The sequence below is a fragment of the Sorex fumeus genome, unplaced genomic scaffold (assembly GCF_029834395.1).
Source record: "Sorex fumeus unplaced genomic scaffold, SorFum_2.1 ptg000018l, whole genome shotgun sequence".
NCBI classification, from domain to species: domain Eukaryota; kingdom Metazoa; phylum Chordata; class Mammalia; order Eulipotyphla; family Soricidae; genus Sorex; species Sorex fumeus.
Window position 1 is genome coordinate 11,213,021 of NW_026606075.1, and position 18,877 is coordinate 11,231,897.

The 18,877-nt window shown below is 37.5% G+C and overlaps 1 protein-coding gene across 1 annotated transcript in view; it reads right to left on the reverse strand.

Annotated features, from left to right (window-relative positions):
* The window catches only part of ADGRV1 (adhesion G protein-coupled receptor V1), a 561,793-nt gene that overhangs the window by 69,064 nt on the left and 473,852 nt on the right, over positions 1-18,877 (reverse strand). Inside the window, exon 86 of the mRNA XM_056112517.1 lies at positions 6,697-6,818. Coding sequence (XP_055968492.1) covers positions 6,697-6,818 — 122 coding nt within the window. The remainder of the gene's footprint in view (positions 1-6,696; positions 6,819-18,877) is intronic.

Sequence of the window (18,877 nt, forward strand, 5' to 3'; positions counted from 1 at the left end):
CAAGCTGGCAAAAAACGAGAATGTCAAAAACACATGATACCATGAACACGCAAGCATGTTAATAAGCAACTACAAAAACAGTAAGAAAATACCCTGGAAATAAAGGGCATTTCCCTCAACTCTATGTTCTGCTCACTTTTGAGGCCCAATAGTTCAATGTTATTGAAACAGTCAAGATGCATATAAGAATAAACTCATAAGAATCTAAATAAAAGTGTAGTTCTTGGAGAAAGCATCTCTTTAATTTGAATACTATTAGGCAATCAAAATTGATGTACCAAAATTTTAATACATTTAAGCTTTTAAATGTATTAAATTTAAAATGTATTACATTAAGCTTTTAAAGATTTTTTTTTTTTTTGGCTTTTTGGTTCACACCCGGCAATGCACTCCTGGCTCTGCACTCAGAAATTATTCCCGACAATGCTTGGGGGACTATATGGGATGCTGGTAATCGAACCCGGGTTGGCTGCGTGCTATCACTCCAGCCCCATAAGCTTTTAAAGAATTCTTGAATGATCAAGAAATCAAGTAATCAAATTTCCATTTTAAAATGCATCAAATCACAATATTAAAAAATCAGAATATAGCACAGTGGGTAGGGCATTTGCCTTGCACATGGCCCGACCTGGCCGACCTGAGTTCAATTCCTCCGCTCCTCTCGGAGACCCCAGCAAGCTACTGAGAGTATCTCGCCCACACGGCAAAGTCTGGCAAGCTACCTGTGAGGTATTCGATATGCCAAACACAGTAACAACAAGTCTCACAATGGAGACACTACTGGGCCCGCTCGAGCAAATCGATGAACAACGGGAGGACAGTGCTACAGTGCTCATGACTCTCAGAATACCTATCTCATAATCATGATCTTGATGAAACATGAGATTGCAATCTACTCTGAGCAAAATAAGGTTGGTGGCCAACCTTAAAATTCATATATAATTTTGTCAACACAGGTATAGCAAAACAACAGCAACAACAAGGAAAAGTTAAAATCCAAAGACCAGTTTAGAAAAATAAAAATCACTGAGAGGGAAACTGAAACTGATGGTTGTTTGGTGCTAGAACATCATATGTCATAACTCAACTATCAATAACTTTGTAGGTCATGGTTCTTTAATATAAATTACAAAAGACATGGAATCTTCATAAGACATAGTTGGGATATTTACTACCAAATAATCATATTCCAAGGAAACACAAGTTGACAACACAAGTGAGTTTATAAATTAAAGACACAACTAAACCCTAGAGAAACCTTATTTTCCCAGTGATTCTCAGTATTTCTTTTTTAGGACAGATTCTCGGAGCACCTGGTATTAAGAATGTCAGTGGGCAGACATCAGGGAACTCTGATATAAACAGCCGTTCCTTCTCTAAAACCACATGGATGGAATTAAACTCCATTAAATATCAGTTTGGATATTTTTAGTTTCACTTATATGTCTCTTGTACTAGTTTCCTCAAAGATCAAAAACAAACCATAAAATTTCTTTAAATCTCCCATGAAATATAGTTTAATACATAACAATCCTCTTTTACTACAAACTACCATAAAATCTCAAAAACATTTTTCTTACAGATTTGTTTTGATAGCTATACACTGGCTACCATCTTTTTTTTTTTTTTTTTTTGCCTTTTTTTTGGGTGATAGGCGGCAATGCACAAGGTTTACTCCTGGCTCTTCACTCAGGAATTACTCCTGGCGGTGCTCAGGGGACCATATTTGATGCTGGGAATCGAAGCCTGGTCAGCTGCGTGCAAGGCACAGTCCTACCCGCTGTGCTATCTCTCCAGCCCCTACTGGCTACCATCTTAATATCAGGGTTTCAATTCAAATGTAATTACGATTGACTGCCTGAGTCAATCACAGACTTCAGGTCTGTGCACAGTCTACTTCGGCTCATGACTTTTCTAGGCAGATCAGTTGGACTCTTCCAATTCTCCACGAAATATTCACTTCTACCTAGAAATGGCCCTATGTCTCTTGCTATTTTCCCCTCGACTTTTGAATTTCTCCCAACAAATGTCCTTGCTCTTATTTCTTTTTAGGAGAAAAGACAGGGCATAAAATGTAGATTCCAACTTTCCGTACTTTTATTTCTAGGAAAGTTTTTCATGTTCACCTAGCCTTCCCTCTTTTCCTAGCTCACAGAAATTAAAATATCTCAACTTCTTCTTCAAATACCTCCTCCAACTTCGAAGATTTCAGCCTTCCATACCTGTGGACCAGTGAAAATCAGAGAAATATTTCATGCAGCACCAAGGCCGAAACAGAAAGAATAGGGTACACGTATTTATTATCAATATTTATTATAGTGCTGTGACTTGATCCAGACAGATCATGTGATAAGCATCAATAATGTTTTTAAGGACTGGCAGGAAATTTCTGTAGACCGTTCAGTAGGCCAGTGATTTGAAACTACTACTCTCTCTGCTATGTTCTTCCTGCCTATCCAGCATCTTACTATAGCAATAAGACCTTCCTCTCAGTTCCCATTTTTTCCTTCTTTGTTGGTTCATTTCACAAGAAAGACAAAGCAAAATACTTTAAACCAACCCTCATATCTGAGCTGTTTTTGCTCATTTGCTGTGAAACTTAAGGAAAAATAATTGTTCTTTAGAAGACTTGTACAATGACTTTAAATTTATTATGTCATTTCATTAAATCACACTATAATCCTAAACGGCATCTTCCTCATTTCATCCAGAAGAGAGAAGAAAAACCCACAATCTATGATGACTCAGCCGAAGTAAGACAGGGAGCAGACTTGGGGGGTTGGGTCCATGCCCTCCTACGTGGTGGTTCTCAGACTGTGGCCCTGAGACCGGTTGCATCAGCACCAGTTCCTGGAGATGTTAGTTCCCAGATCCCACCCAGATCTATTACATTTGGAAATCTGGGCATAAAGGGAAACACTCAGTGTTTTAATAAGCCATTCATGTTGCATGCTATCACTAAAAATCCACTGCACTGGATGCTCGTTCCTCAGTTCTTACCCTATTTAACTTCTCTGCAACTTTTGAGAGAGATAGTGAAGTTGGATGGGGGTGCACTGTGTGGTGCATCAGAAAGTCAAATGCTGCCACACCAGCTTCGTAAGGAGGGCAAGGCTTTACTGCAAATCTGAGTGTAACACAGGCAGGGAGAGACAAGAGCTTTGTCTCTGGCCCTTTATTTCAGGGAATATTGACACAGCAAGAAGGTTGGCCTTGGAAGTTCTATATTATTTTTGGAGGCTGGGGTTGTTTTGTTTGGGGGGCCATATCTGGTGGTGTTCAGGGCTTACTCCTGGTTCTACACTCCGGGTTACTCCAGGTGGCTCTCGGGGGATAATATGGGATGCCTGGGGTTGAATCCAGGTCACCCACGTGCAAGGCAACCGCTCATCCACTATATTATTGTTCTGGTCCCTCCACTGTCTTTTTTTTGCCACATAAGAGATGGTTTTTTTCTGTCCACTTTGAGGGGAAGAGACAAGAAAGAACAAGAGGTGGGTGTCTTGGGTTTCAGGGTGCTCATTCCTACAAAATAACTGCAACATATTTACAGTTTCGCTTCAGCAAGATAGTTGCTGTACAAGTTTGGAAGAGTGACAATTTTATTTCTAATCTAATATATCAATGTCATGGAATCTGTCCCTTTAGGGCTGTATCAGGGAGTCCCGTCCCTATAAAGTCACTTTCCCCATAGGCACTGCTTTCTTCTAAAGCTTTCTTTTCTACTAGCAAATTCCAAACTACCCTATCCTGTTTCTCTTTCACTAATGGCGCTTTCACTAGCACTTTCCCTGTACCTGCTTTCTAAAATGTCCGTACCTTTACTAAAGTTTCTAAACAACACGAACTCACCAGTTTTATTGCATATTCCCTAGAACCCAGCTCCTGATTGGGTCTTCATGTTTACTGCTGGCGGCAGTGCCAATTTTCCCTACTGAGGCATTTTTAGGTGGTTTCATTCCCTTGCGCTCTCATTCCTGCATGAAATCGACTAACAACATTTTATTCATATTTATCTTGACAAATTTCTCAAGCCTGTCACCAGCTCTCAGTCTCGGGGGGATTGCTGGGACATCTACAGTTTGGATTAAGACCATCACCTACCATCCCAGGGCTGTTCTGCTGTCCAATTTCCTCCTACATGTTTCCCTTCATCCTTCTGAAAAGTAGGCGTGAACATTCACATACAAAGATTTAAACTAATACAAATTAAAAAAGAAAAAAACCAAAATCGAGCTAAAAAGAAAAGTATGATGGTTCCCATTGTTTAAAGGCTAGAGTCTGACAGGTCACCACAGCATGTGAAGTTAGCCCGTCTTTTCTGTCTCCTTTCCCAGCTTTATAAATGAAAAAAAAACACCCCCTCCCCAACCTCCCCAACCCACTCCACAGCCTTTGCCTGATATGGTGAGAGATTAATGACTCTTCCTTGATGCAGGGTTAGCTACCACTATTTTGCTGCCTGAAATGCCCAACTCTTATCATACACATTTCTTTTAAAAATAAATATAAAAGAGTTAAAACTCACGAGCAGGTAAAAGAAAATAATGAGCTAAGCATATCCAGTTATAAAATCAATGCCCCAAATGCAAGATTGTATATGAGTTTTGTTAATTTTTAAGTCTGCAGCAAATATTTAAAAATAAACACCCCCCCTTTTGTGGACCATTACATGTTCACCAAATTAAATGTGTCTGTGAGCAAACTGTGTGAACGATGGCATTAGTTCATTGGGTCCCAGGAATTCAAGTCAAGACCTCTGACCTGAGCAGGACACCTCTGGGGCTCAGCCCAGATGTTAGCATCTGACTTCCAGGTACTTTCATTAGAAAGTTTTACCACATCAGTTTTGTCGGCATTTTCTCTGCACAACTAATGGGTAATGAGGACATTTTGTAGAAACCAAAGGTAAGTAATTGACCTTTGGTTTTTATTTCTGTGGCTTTACACATTCTGATTTCACATTTTTAGTAAGTTTGATCACCGAAAAATACAAAAAACATATCATATCAAATGATGGAAGCCTTGAGAGATAAGTGCTTAATGCAGAAGTAAGCAAATTCTTCACACAGTGCCATGAACTGCCACGTTTTAAAATGTTTTTGAATATTTGGCATTGTAAATTGGTATTGATTTTTTCTGATGCCTTTTAAATCGTCTCTTTCTGTTTGTTTGTATGCTTATAGGCTACACCTGGCAGTACCTCTCTTATTTTTTGTTTTTTTCTTGGTTAAAATAAAACTGTATTTCTTTTGAACTGAAGCATGTTCAATTAGTTATACAGCAAAACTATTTGTAACAGTGAAGATGAAAAGAAATTACAACATAGCAAGCATAGAGAAGAGTAAACAAGTCCTTCTCCAGCTCTCACAAATCTTTACTTACCTGGTACTTGCTAAGTTATGACTGTAACTAGAGAAAGGAGTCTATATAACTTGTATCAAATAGCTTTAAAATTTTTATTTAAGGGAGTCTTTTACTTTCTGACATCTATTTTGGAATCTGTTTTGAAATTTGGTTTGATTAGACATCCTACTTTGATATATGATACTAGTAGACCTGTCAGATAAGCAACGCCAACCTTGATATTCTTTGAGCCATGTTTCAATTATTATTCTACCATCTTAGTGTATTTTTCCATACATGTTCCTTCAAAGATGGTAGTCAAAAGAAGAAAAGTTTTAGAGATATTTTTGGTAAACTCTAGTCATTATTTTAGTTCAAAGGAGACATTTTTACCTTGGAAAAAATAAAGAAAATGAGCTAATTTGTTAGATTTGTTAATTTTAGGATGCAACAAAAACACTAAGAAATAGCTTTCATCATTACTAATGCTACAGAATTTCTAGTTATACTATTTAAGAAGTTCAAAACACTAATTTAGTTGGGCATTGGCAGACTTAGAGGATTTCAATCTTTTTTTTCCCAGTTAATTAAAACACACTCTTTTCACAATGCAGCAAACTTAAAGAGATGGCTGGTGGAACACTGATCTCTACTACATGCCTGGATCTAACTTACAGATGCAGTCACCGTCCAAATATGTGCACACGCTTGACATGGCTACCCCCTGTAAAGTTTGTGAACATCTACTCTGTTGAAAGGAAATATGTATTTTTGGCTAGTTTCTTACACATTTGACTAGTTACTTAGGTAGAAGCTATAAAGAGAGCCTTCTGGGTAGCAGCACATACTTTGCATGAGGAAAGCTGGAGACACAGGGAGCATATGCCCTGAATCGTGAACTGCCCAGCCTCTGGGAGAAGCACTGAGCCTTGGACAGTAGTCCATGAACACTGCTGCACGCAGTGCCCCCAGGAGACCAAATAAAGCAGGGTAATATTTCACACCATCTCTATCTACACAGGGAGCAAATTTAAGATCCCAGCCATATTTCAGGTGTTAAATATTTATTCCCCATCGGAGAGCCCGGCAAGCTACCGAGAGTATTCGATATGCCAAACACAGTAACAACAAAGTCTCCAATGGAGACGTTACTGGGCCCGCTCGAGCAAATCGACGATCAACGGGAGGGCCTTTACCTTACCTTTACCTTATTTTATTCTATGACTCGATATGATATGAGCTCACTGGGTATATGAATTGACCACGAGCCCTGGTTCTTTCACTCTGAAACTCCATGCCTTGGGCTCATGAGCATTGCTGTGCCATCAGTAACAAAACTGTAGAGCTTACCTGCAGACTGTTGAAAATGACATAGAGGATCAACATCCAGAAGTATCGGTAAGCCATATGCAGGCCTCCCCAAAGCCAGGTCATAGAAATCAGGGCAAAGAGATACAAAACCAGTGGGATTTCTAGAATCATAAACAGACAGAAAAAAGAATTTTTAAATTTCGGTTTTACTGCACAGCCACATATGGACACAAGTTCGTTTTCGGTTCTTGGTCTCTATGGTACCCATTAGGCAAGGTGCTGTATCCACATTCTTTCGGTTTGACCGAAAGGCTGGGGAGTGGGGAGGCTGAGAGGCGTGCCTCTCCTTGACTGCCACCTGCTGGACTATTGAGGAAGTGTCATGAACAACTACAGAGGAACGCAATCCCATTTCAATCCTAGGCCCGAGTGGGTGTGTAAATTTTAAGAGTGCTCAACCAGAAAAAGGTAGGCAGAAATCACTTCCCAAAATTAGTATAGAATAAGAATATATTTTTAAAAAGAAACCACATAATAATTTGTGCTTGATGGAGAAACATATGCTCATTTTTTCTTACAAGGAAGACATCAAATTTTTCAGCTCAGATAAACAGTAAAGATGGAAGGATGAATTGATGATTGTCGACTCTAAGCATATTCTTGCCCCTAATTCATCAAGGAATTTATTTAAATACTTTTTAGAACAAATTTCTTTGTGGTCAAAGAAGGTAGTATTACCCTTACCAATGGTGGTTGATATGTGGGTTTTAGAATAGTAACCATAAGGAAAGAATTTTAAGATTAGATAATGAATTGCCTAATAATAAATTTGGCTTTGAAGTTGTAGATAAACGCATCTGCAAGCTGCTGAAACACATACGATGAATTACACCAGGTAAATTTCATGCGAGATCCACCATTATCAATGAATACCCGCCATCACATGCACTGTGGAAATCTGAACAATGTTAGCAATCTTTATTTTAATTTGAAAGAACTCTCAAACTCTTATGAGCTGTAAGTACAATACAACAGTCAGGATTCCCCCCCTCCCCCCCCCCTTAACCATTTGTAAACCTAATCCTTCATTGATCCCTCAGGGCATTTGCCTTGCATGCAGCCAGCCCAGCGGAGCCAGGTTTGATTCCTCTGCCCCTCTCAGAGAGCCTGGCAAGCTACTGACAGTATCTCTCCTGCACAGTAAAGCCTGGCAAGCTACCCATGACATACTCAATATGCCAAACACTGTAACAACAAATCTCAAAATGGAGACGTTACTGGGCCCGCTCGAGCAAATCAATGAACAGTGGAGGACAGTGTTTGTTTTTTGTTGGATCACACCTAGTGGTGCTCTGGGCTTGACTCCTGGTTCTGAGCTGAGGAATCTCTCCTGGAGGGCTTGGAAGATCCAGTGAGGTGTTGGGTTCAACCTCATTCAGCCCTGTGCAAGGCAAGCGCTTTATCCACTGTACTATCACTCAAACTCAGAACATTTTAATGTGCATTTTCTACAAAGACATTCTCCTACATAAGTACCGTACAATCATCAAATCAGAAACTTAATGCTGATATCTCAGACCCCATTCAAAATTTGTTAATTATTCTGATAATGTCCTTTGCCGTATAAGAACCTTGCTGAAGGTAAATTGATAAAGAAATCATGGTATATATACACAGAATGAAATGTGACTTAAGAAAAGATGAAATTTTGCATTGTGCTACAAAACAGACAGAGCAAGAGAATTTCATATTAAGCAAAATAAGTCAGCGGAGAAAGACAAATATCAGATGATGACACTCATATGTGGCATGGGAAAAAAACAAAACAAGGGACTAGATCATGGAAATGGAAACAAACGTTAAGGACTCATGGTTCTGTTAAGGAACCTCAGTTCCTCTAGAACTTCTAACACAACTGAGGTTACCAAGGTAGTAAGTGTGGGGGAGAGCTGGGGACAGATGACTAAGAGGAGACTTAGGGACACTAGTGGAGGAATACTAGTCCTTGGTGGTGGGCTTAGTGAGTAACTTTGTATGTTTGAAGTTACATGGTTAGCATGGTTAAGTTACATGGTTAAGAACACCATTGTAAACAATCATAATGACGGCGGGGGGGAGAAACAACCTCTTCCAAAATATTTGCTATTATAAATTCTATGAACATACTATTTAAACATTAAATATAAAGATTAGAGATTTTAAGTAAAAAAAAATTACATGAATTGTGTACACGAGTAAAATCCTGGGGGAAATAATCTTAAATTCCCAGAGAGCAAACACTGTGAACTGTGAATCTATTATAGTTAATCAAACAAAAACAATTTAAAGTGTAGACTCAGTTATGAAGGGTTTTATTTTTAAAAATCATGGTTAACATGTCTTTGAAATCTTCTTTAATCCAAGATAATTCCTTTGTATGTTCTTGGCTTCTATGGCTCTGACACTCTGGAAAGTTACCCGCTAGTTTTTCTTGAAGAAACTTGTTAAAATTTGATATTTTATTTTATTATTTATCATGATCTGAATGAAAGACTTTGATAGTCTAGAAATTGCATTCTTTGCTCCTATTAAGAATGTTCAAAACTTTATTTATGACTGTGTAGACTACAGAAAGACATGAATATTTTGCATAGACAGCTAACAACCAAGTTTTGAAAATTTGGCCTGAGTGTTCCTCTAAGTGCTTAAAGCCAAACAAGTGCTGTGTGCTGACAAAAGTCAGTGGGAAAGCCAAGAGAGCATTCCAGGGTTGACTAGAAACACCCACGACCAGTGTTTTGGGGCTTGGCATCCCAGATCAGAAACTTCAAGGAAGAAAGCCCTTCATAAATAACTCAATTTACTGAATCACAGACCCAGTTTTTTAACAACACGACAATGATTTCAGATGGAAGAAATCTATCCAGGGCATGTCTGGATTTTGTGGGTCTGAAATTTATAAAATTTGCAAAGTAATTTTAAAAAAATTGCAAATGCATAATTATGTATAAGATCTTGGAAGGAGCTCATGTAAGCAAGAGGTTCTGAAATTCAGGCTTTATTGGCTCTGTGCTGAATCCCTCTTAGGGAGACCCTTTTCTCTCTTTGAGGTCTAGAACAACAATGACCAAAAGAAGGGATTCTAGGAGTGAGAGATGGTGAAAGTTGAGGAGACATGTTGTTTAATAGCTGCTATGAATGAAAAAGTAATAAAAATGAATATTCAATTTAATGAAAGTCTTTTTAGCTTTGTATTTCCTAAAATGACATTTCACATTTAGTAAAACTTTCTTTGTATACTTTAGAAGTTTATGCTTATTGAAGCAGGCATCTATAATTCACAATGTTAGAAAAATCATACTTAGGAGTTTGAGAGCAAGTCAGTTAACAGGATGCAATGATGCATAAGAGTAATTTCAGTGTTATCAATAAAAGAGACCCCTAAGAATACAGCAATGGGGCATAATAATCAAGGTGTCTCTATAGAAGACTGCTATCTAGAATGGATAAGGAACTCCTACAACTCAACCACACAAACAATCCAGTGAAAAAATGGACAAAAACAATATGGATTTCTTCAAAGTGGAGATACAAATGGCTCACGAGCACATGAAAAGATCATTATTTATCAGGGAAATGGAAATCAAAACAGCAGTGAGGTATCATTTTATATGACTCGAAAGATCATGCTAAAAAAATCTTGAAAAGTATAAATACTGGTAAGGATGTAGAGAATTAAAAATCCTGGTTATATGTATGGCTGATGGAAATATGAAATGGCACAGCATTTTATTCAAAAAAATCAAAAACTTGATGGTAACCCACAAGGGTAAAATTGAAATCTATAAAGTCTGGCAGTGAAACTCAAAATTTTTAGGTGGACACTCAAAATTACCGAGAGGAAGTCAAAATGAGGCTTGGCAATGATGTACCAACATCATTGGCTGTATCATTTAGGGTGACCAAATAATCATTCTAAATGGACTGATGTTCATCAATAGATGAATGGGTAAACCAAATATAGCATAGACATGCAATGTGGCATGGACATACAATGGGCTGGAGCGATAGCACAGCGGGTAGGGCGTTTGCCTTGCACGCGGCCAACCTGGCTGACCCGAGTTCGATTCCTCCGCCCCTCTCGGAGAGCCTGGCAAGTGATCGAGAGTATCTCACCTGCACGGCAGAGCCTGGCAAGCTCCCCGTGACGTATTCGATATGCCAGACACAGTAACAACAAAGTCTCCAATGGAGACGTTACTGGGCCCGCTCGAGCAAATCGATGAACAACGGGAGGACAGTGGGCAGTGACATACAATGTAATTTTACTCAGTCTACAAAGGTAATGGCACTCTAAAATATATATGCATGTGTTATATGTGATATGAATGAACCTTGAAAACTCAGTTAAAATAATGTAGATATACAAGGAGAAGTGTTTTAGTATTTCACTAATACCAGACAAATCCATAGATAGAAAATGGAATATAGGTTACCTGTGCTGGAAGTAGATAAAACCAGGAGTAGTTGTTTTTAATGGGCAAGAGTTTATTTGGGATTATTAGAAAGTTCTCAAATGAACAGTGGTGATGATTACACAATACTGCCACAATTTATACAGTTTACTGCCATCTCGCCCGCACGGCAGAGCCTGGCAAGCCACCCGTGATGTATTCGATATGCCAAACACAGTAACAACAAAAATCTCCAATGGAGATGTTACTGGGCCCGCTCGAGCAAATCGATGAACAACGGGAGGGCCTTTACGTTACTTTTACTTTACTGCCATTGAACCATACTATTAAAATGGCTAAAATAATCCATTTTTGTGATACATATCTTAATACAATTCAGAAGAAAGGAGTGCTATAGCTCCACTACAGGGGTAAAAATAACATCCTTAAAGCACTTAGTTAAAATACTTAAATTAGCAAGGAGACACTAATGTGTAAAAACAGTGTAGTCTGAAAAGGTGGAGTGAAAGGCATTACTTGTGGAAAGTAAAAAAAAAAAAAAGCAAATGGTTATGTTAGTGTTTTCATTAAAAATTTTTACTTATTGGAGTTGGTAGATTCTGTTGAGAGTATACAAAATCTATTTATTTAGTAGAAAGTATAATATCAAAGAATTTAACTGCAATTAAAAATATGGTGTTATATTATCTGTTTTCTTTGAAAACATAGACTTGGCTTTATTGCTATGCACCAGTGACAGCAATAATGGCTTTATTATGGAAATCACACCTCATTTACATGAGGCTGAAATTTATTCTGTGTTTACAATCTTCTAAAGCACTTGTTTTAATTTTACCTCACTAACCTTCTGATTCTAACAATCTGAATGTGCTACTAAAACAAACTCATCAATGTAACATAAGGCACCAACTGTGAGATAATGTGGAGTTAATATATTTATAGGACTATTTCCAGCAGTAAGCATGCATTATTTTTAAATTGGAAAACATGCAATTGGTGGAAAAGGGTATCAAAACGCCTTATTTTTAAAATATGGGCTGTGACTCTGAAATTAGAAAATGCTTGGAAGTGATGAAGTTTCATTGATATGGTACATTTCTTGGTCAAAAAAAATATTAAATGTGTGGGGTTTTTTTTTTTGTTCTTTTTGGGTTACGCCAGATGATGCTCAGGGCTTACTCCTGCCTCTGCTCTCAGGAATTACTCCTGGCGGTGCTTGGGGAACCATATGGGATGCTAGAGATCCAATATGGGTTGGCCATATGCAAGGCAAATGCCTTATTTACTGTGCTATCGCTCTGGCCCCTTAAAAGTGTTAAAAATAATGTTAAAGCATTAAAAATAATATTTAACACATATTCTACCATGCATAATCGTGGTTTTCTCAACAAGTAAGCTTAAAACCAGACATAAAGACAATAGGGCATATATTTATGGTAACTGCCAAGAGATAATAAACTAAAATATTGGATTAGCAATTTTTTCAAAGAAACAAAAATTCCCCCACTGGGATTCTTTGCATTCCTAATCTTTGAACACCAGCCCTATGCTTGGTTCTAATTTTATAAGCTCCTTTTTGCTTAAGTTCTTTACCATATTCTCTAAAAGGCTCTTGGTAACAGAGACCCACTTTATTTTATTTATTTATTTATTTATTCATTCATTCATTCATTCATTCATCCATTCATTTTTTAATTGAATCACAGTGAGATACAGTTACAAAGCTTTCATGATTGAGTTTCAGTCGTATAACGATCGAACACCCATCCCTCCACCATTGTACATTTTTCACCACAGATGTCCCTGGTATCCTTCCCGCCACCCTCACCCCACCCCACCCCACCCCACCCCACCCCCTGCCTCTCTGGTAGGCACTTTCCTTCTTACTCTCTATTTTTGCAGAGACCCATTTTAAATAGATCCTTTGTCTCCAGACAGTGCTGCAAAGGTTTGTTGCAGCGAATAGATGTGTATGTCACAACTCTCCATTCTGAGTTTCCTTGATTCCTTATGTAGCCATCTCTACTAGTCATAATCTCTAATGTCACTTTTCAATGAGCCTTTAGAGTCAATAATTTCCAAGCACGCATCTTTAGTCTGTGTTTCAGACCTCTGGGTTCCAGAGTCAGTTCCTACAAAGGCAAATTTAGTATCCCTTTTCTCAGACTTCACTCTCCTTTGGTGTACTAGTATTGCCATCCATGCATTTACCTTACATTTTGTTTTCCTTCACTTGTGTCACTAACTGGAAGGAGTGAAGTCAGAAACCACACATAAAGCAGTCAGCACAGCACAGACTCAGTGAGTATGACCTGCTGTCATCCCCTTCTCCACTTTGGTCAGGTTGGGGAAACTGCCTGATCTCACAGGTCTCTCTTGCAAAATCAAAGCACCAACATGTCACATAATAGAACTAATTTGAGCTGCATTTGTCCCTGAATTTCCTAAACTTGGCTTCTATTTCTTAAAGACTTAAATGGGTCTTTCTCTGAATATCTCATTTTTGAGGCGAGTCAGTTGCTTCCAGGCTCTAAGTTTCTGACACTCAAACTGAGGACTTGCTGACCAACCTATTAAAAGTGGAACTCTCCGTGTCTTCTAGTCACCCCTACTCATTTTGATATGATCCATTCATTCTTTCCCTGTCCTGGACTGTCCCATTTGCTTCTGTCCCATTCTCTCCTGAATCCTACATTAAAATGCTGACAATGAGTCACTACTGAGTTTTGATCTACAACACAGACAACTCGGTTCTAACAGGCAATTCAAGCAGTTTTTAGGGTATCTTACTGAATTGAAAGGATTAATGCCTCTGAGATACAAGATACACAGGTAAAGAAGAGAATCAGTATTGGCCTGGAGTATTTTCCAGAGATAAAGGGGAAGAATGTGAGCAAATTCTCAGGCATCTCAAGATCTGAGAACCTAAAGGAACCCAGTAGTTTCTGAAGCTCGGACTTACGGCTCTCCTGAATGCTAGGGGACAGTCCAGTGTCAGGAAGACTCAGAGTGTGATTTATTGGGGTTGAAAAAAAAGTGGTACAAGCCTAGAATTATGGTTTTGCCTTGCAAAAGTTATATGCAATTTTCAATTTACAGGCTATAATTTTGAATCTAGGGAGAATAATCAAGTTAGATGAGACATACCCACATGGACCTTGCGTGAACTGTTATTAGAGCAATTCCATTTGAACCATGTACTTCAAAACTGACAGATAACATCCTGTTGAGGGGGGTCAAATAGGTCTGCGATTCTTAAGGCAAAGGTAAAATGATCTGTTTTATTCTCTTGAGGAAAATATCTTGGAACTTTGGAAAAGAGAAGCATCATTTGGTTCACAGTCGACAATAATTTTCTACACACTTCATAAACGCTTCATAAAACAGCAGAACAGTGACCAAAGTTTTTAGTAGACCAGAGCTTTCAAAGAGAAATGAAGTCAACCAACATTGTAGGGTCTTAGTCAAGTTTTCTGACGACCAGTTAGCTGTTAGAGGGTTCGAAAGCCCCATTTCTAGGCATCCTCAAGGATCTAACAAAATTCTCCACACACTTTTATAAAACAATGAAAATGTACAATGCATCTTTCAATCTGTCAATACTTTAAATATTACTAGATAGCTCCATGAGTTTTAAAAATTAGTTTACAATTTGGCATGAACAGCCAGTCTGTTTTATAAAGTTTGATAGGGTACACAAAGCAGTCATTAAGATTTAATAAGCTTAAAAATTCAACATTGGAGTCTTGAGTCAATTCTGACTCAATGTCTCAAAAAAATTAACACTTAAAGATAACTCTATGTGTGCAAGAAAATATTTTTACAGTGTGTTAAATATGTCAATTCCCAGAACTGTTTTCTAGTAAACCTTAAATCTGGGTAAGTGCCAGCTGACCTCAATGCTTATTTCCTTTTCTTAATTTGGTTCTCTAGCCATCACATTATAAAACTGCAATACCAATTTAAAATTTTACTTTATTTTACTTTGATTTCCGGTTCCATGTTGCTCTCTAAAGACTTAAATTCTTTGGTCTATCTCTGTCAACAAGATGAACTGCATTTCTTTTCACAACAAGTCTCAGATTATTAGGACATCAGCAGATCTAAAAAAAATGTTATACTTTCCAAAAGCCTTTGGGATGTTATTTACTCTCTGTCATTAAAAACTATATCCATAAACAGAGAAAAATATTAACATCCCATATACAGAGTTGTTTTCAGGAATATAATACAACAGCTGGTCATAAAATAGTCTGATATCTGTCTTACCTAAACCTTATCATTATTCTTTTCAATAATGGTACAGTACCTAGAGCTGTGAGAGTAAACTAATATTGGTCTTACTTGAGCCTTGAGCTAAGACGTTACAGAGAAAATAAAGGGAAAACATTCTGTTGAGAAAGCAGGCAACCCCCGGATTCAATGTTACGTATATCACATGGGGAGAAGATGATAGTCCAAAAAACAAACAAAATACTGACATTGGCTGCGACAATATTTGCATGATGATGATCAAAGTAATTTGATCAAAGTTATTGGCACAAATATTTAATGCTGTAACTAGTTCTTTCTGTATTAACCAATGTCACATGTGAGCCTTAAATGTGCCAGATTTTCATTCTAGCTTTTATTTCTTTTTGTTCTTTTTCATGTAAAATTTAAATTGCTGATTAGATGTTTATCGGTACTTAATATTAGTTCCAAACGACACAATAACTTACTATTTTCGTAGGGTGAGGAAGATCTGTTTCTATTTGTCTGATTTTTTTTTTGTATGCTTGTTTTTAAAGAGTGAAAATGTGAAATGTTATGTCATTTTCAGTACCATGGACTTGACATTACTCAATAAGGCCAATAAGTGAGTAACCACACAGCTTTTTTTTTAGCCAGCGTACTTCTCACATTTCCCTATCTCTAATCCACAGTGGAGCTTTTTCTTACCATTTAATTTCTTCATCGAAAAACCAGACTGATCACGCTATACTTTTTTTTTAACATTCATTGAAAACTAATAATAATAAGGGTTACCATTTACAGTGCTGAGAGAGAGGTGGGGTCACTCCCAACGATATGGTGATGGGGACTGATAGTTTACCTCAGATGCAGTAATGGTCAGGGCCACCAAATCCATCAGATGACACTCGGTGCTAGAGTATTCAGGGATCCATCCATATTAAACATGTGCTATGCTATTTGACCTATCTCCCTGGCTCTCTATCTAATTTTTTTTTAAACCAGGTGGAGCTTATTCTGTTCCACAGTTTGTGGAATCACATCTGTTAAATGTATTTCCACGATAATAAAAAAAACTTCATAATGACCATAGATAATTTTTTTATCAGAAAATACTGTAGCATTAGAGGGGAGATGATGGAAAGGAATAAACCACCATATTTCTTAAAAACACATAATTAAATGAATGTAAGAATCAAAAAATTGTTCAATTACTTGTTAATTTATGACTATACTAATTTACAGGGTCTATATAAAATTAAACAGTGGGACTTTAAATTGCTTTTTGATACTTTTAGTCTTTCTCAAACTCAATTTCTAATTTTTTTCTTGAAGCTGATGCATCCTAATTATAAATTATATAATTTCCTTTTCTAATGGCTATGTATACTAAAATTTATAATTTGTTTCTGTCAAATTCAATTAAAAGAAAAAAGTCAATATTTTTAAGGCAAGAACTGGGTTTTGTCTAATGGGATTTAGTCATAAAAAGGCAGAATAATAGTGTGGTTTGAGTATAAACTGCAGGGCTCGATTACTTGAGAGTCATTTACGGGTTGTGTGAATTTGGTGAATTACTTAACTGCTTTGAGACACAGTTTTCTCTTCTCTAAGATGAGAACAGTATTAGTACTTCACAAATAAGACTTTGTGGAGACAGTGGTGATTTACTAGTTGAAATGCAGAACATTTGGAGCAGTTTTACATAAACTGGTCATTGCTTATTATTTAAGAAATAGTTTTCTTTAGCAAGCAGTGCTGGAATATTGAATGCTGGAAACAACTGTATTATGGACAACAACATTAGATAAAATATACGGATAAAAGGATGAATGATAAAGGTCAGAGAGATAGTACAGTGGCTGAGAGACTTCCCTTGCTAAAGCTGATTGAGTCTCGGTCCCCAACAACACATACAGTTACTCCAGCCTCACTAGGAATGAAGTATTCCTGAGCACAGAGTCAGCAGTAAGTCCTGAGTATAGCAGATTGTCATCTCCTCCCCTTCCCCCCAAATAACCAGTGGATTATATTTTGATTATCACTAATATACCATACACACACATATCCCAGCAATGAAAGGTAGATGATAAATAGTAGAAAAGAGAGATAATTAATTAAAAATTTAGGGAAAGAGCAGTTACTTCCTGTTGATGTGTCAGGGTGGCCTTTGTGAAAAAAAAAGGGAGATTCATTTGAGCTTTGAAGATGAGCGACATTTAAATATGCGATGTTCAGGCTATGGTGGTGGGAATAGCATAAAGAGGAGTAAAAGAAAATAGAAAATAGAAAAAAGAAAATACACAGATATTGGGACTTCAACACAGAAAATTCCAATTCTAGGTTTCACTAGGTCTAGAGTGAAATTCATCAAACATTTTGAAATTATAATTTTTATGACAGATTGATTTTTTAATTTTTTTTTCTGCTTTTTGGGTCATACACAGCAATAGTCAGGGGTTACTCCTGGCTCTGCACTCAGAAATTACTCTTGGCAGTGCTCAGGGGATCATATGGAATGCTGGGAATTGAACCCGGGTCGGATTTGTGCAAGGGAAATGCAAACCCCTGTGCTATTGCTCCAGCCTCCAATGACAGATCAATTTTGACAAGCAGTGACCTGCTTGTCTATGGTTATGGAGAAAAATAATTTACACTGGCTCCAAAAGTCAGGAAATTAGATTAAGATTAGATTAATTAGATTAGGATCAAGAGAAAGTAGAGAAGGAAGGAGGAGAAAAGTAATAGAGATCAGAACAATTGACACTGAAGGGTAGCAAAGCTTGTGACAATTTATGTGTTCTTGAAGACAAGCTAATATTTTCAGAAAAATGGAGAGGTTGGCCTCAAGTATATAGATTACAAATATAGTATTATGATATGAAAAAGACAGATCCCTGGAAACGCATTTAGTCTAGCATTATGCGTCACAAGAAGAATGAATCATGACCTCAGATTTAGCCAAAAGTAGAAAGAATGAAAACCAAGGGAGACAGCATATTAAAGGAAGGGCTACTATCACTATCTATGTATATGATAGATATGCACATGAGAAGAGATGTTAGGAGATTTGGGCTACTGTTTTGGGTAATGAATGAAAGAGAATCAGCAAGTTACATGAAAAATAATTAGTGAATAGAAAGTTATGCATATAGGTAGCCTGCATGGAGTAGTACTCTTCAAAAAGTTTGTTGGTAGTAGTACAGAACGTAAGGAACTTTTCCTTGCTTGCTTTGCCCATGTCCGGCCCAGATTCAATCCCCAGTACCACAGAAAGCCCACTGAGTACAGGAACAGGACCTGAGAACCACTGGGTGTGGCCCTAACTCCATCCTCCCCAAACCTGAAAAAAAGTTTGTTGGAGAAGTACAGAGGAAAGGAAGTCACTTGACAAGGCAATGGTATTAAGATGAATAAGATCTTTAAGGGGGTAAAAAATCAGCGCATGTTTCAGATAGAGGAGAAGAGTCCAGAGGAGACAAAGATTTAAGATGCAAGGTAAGTGTGAAAAGTCAAATGAAACAAGTTCTAAA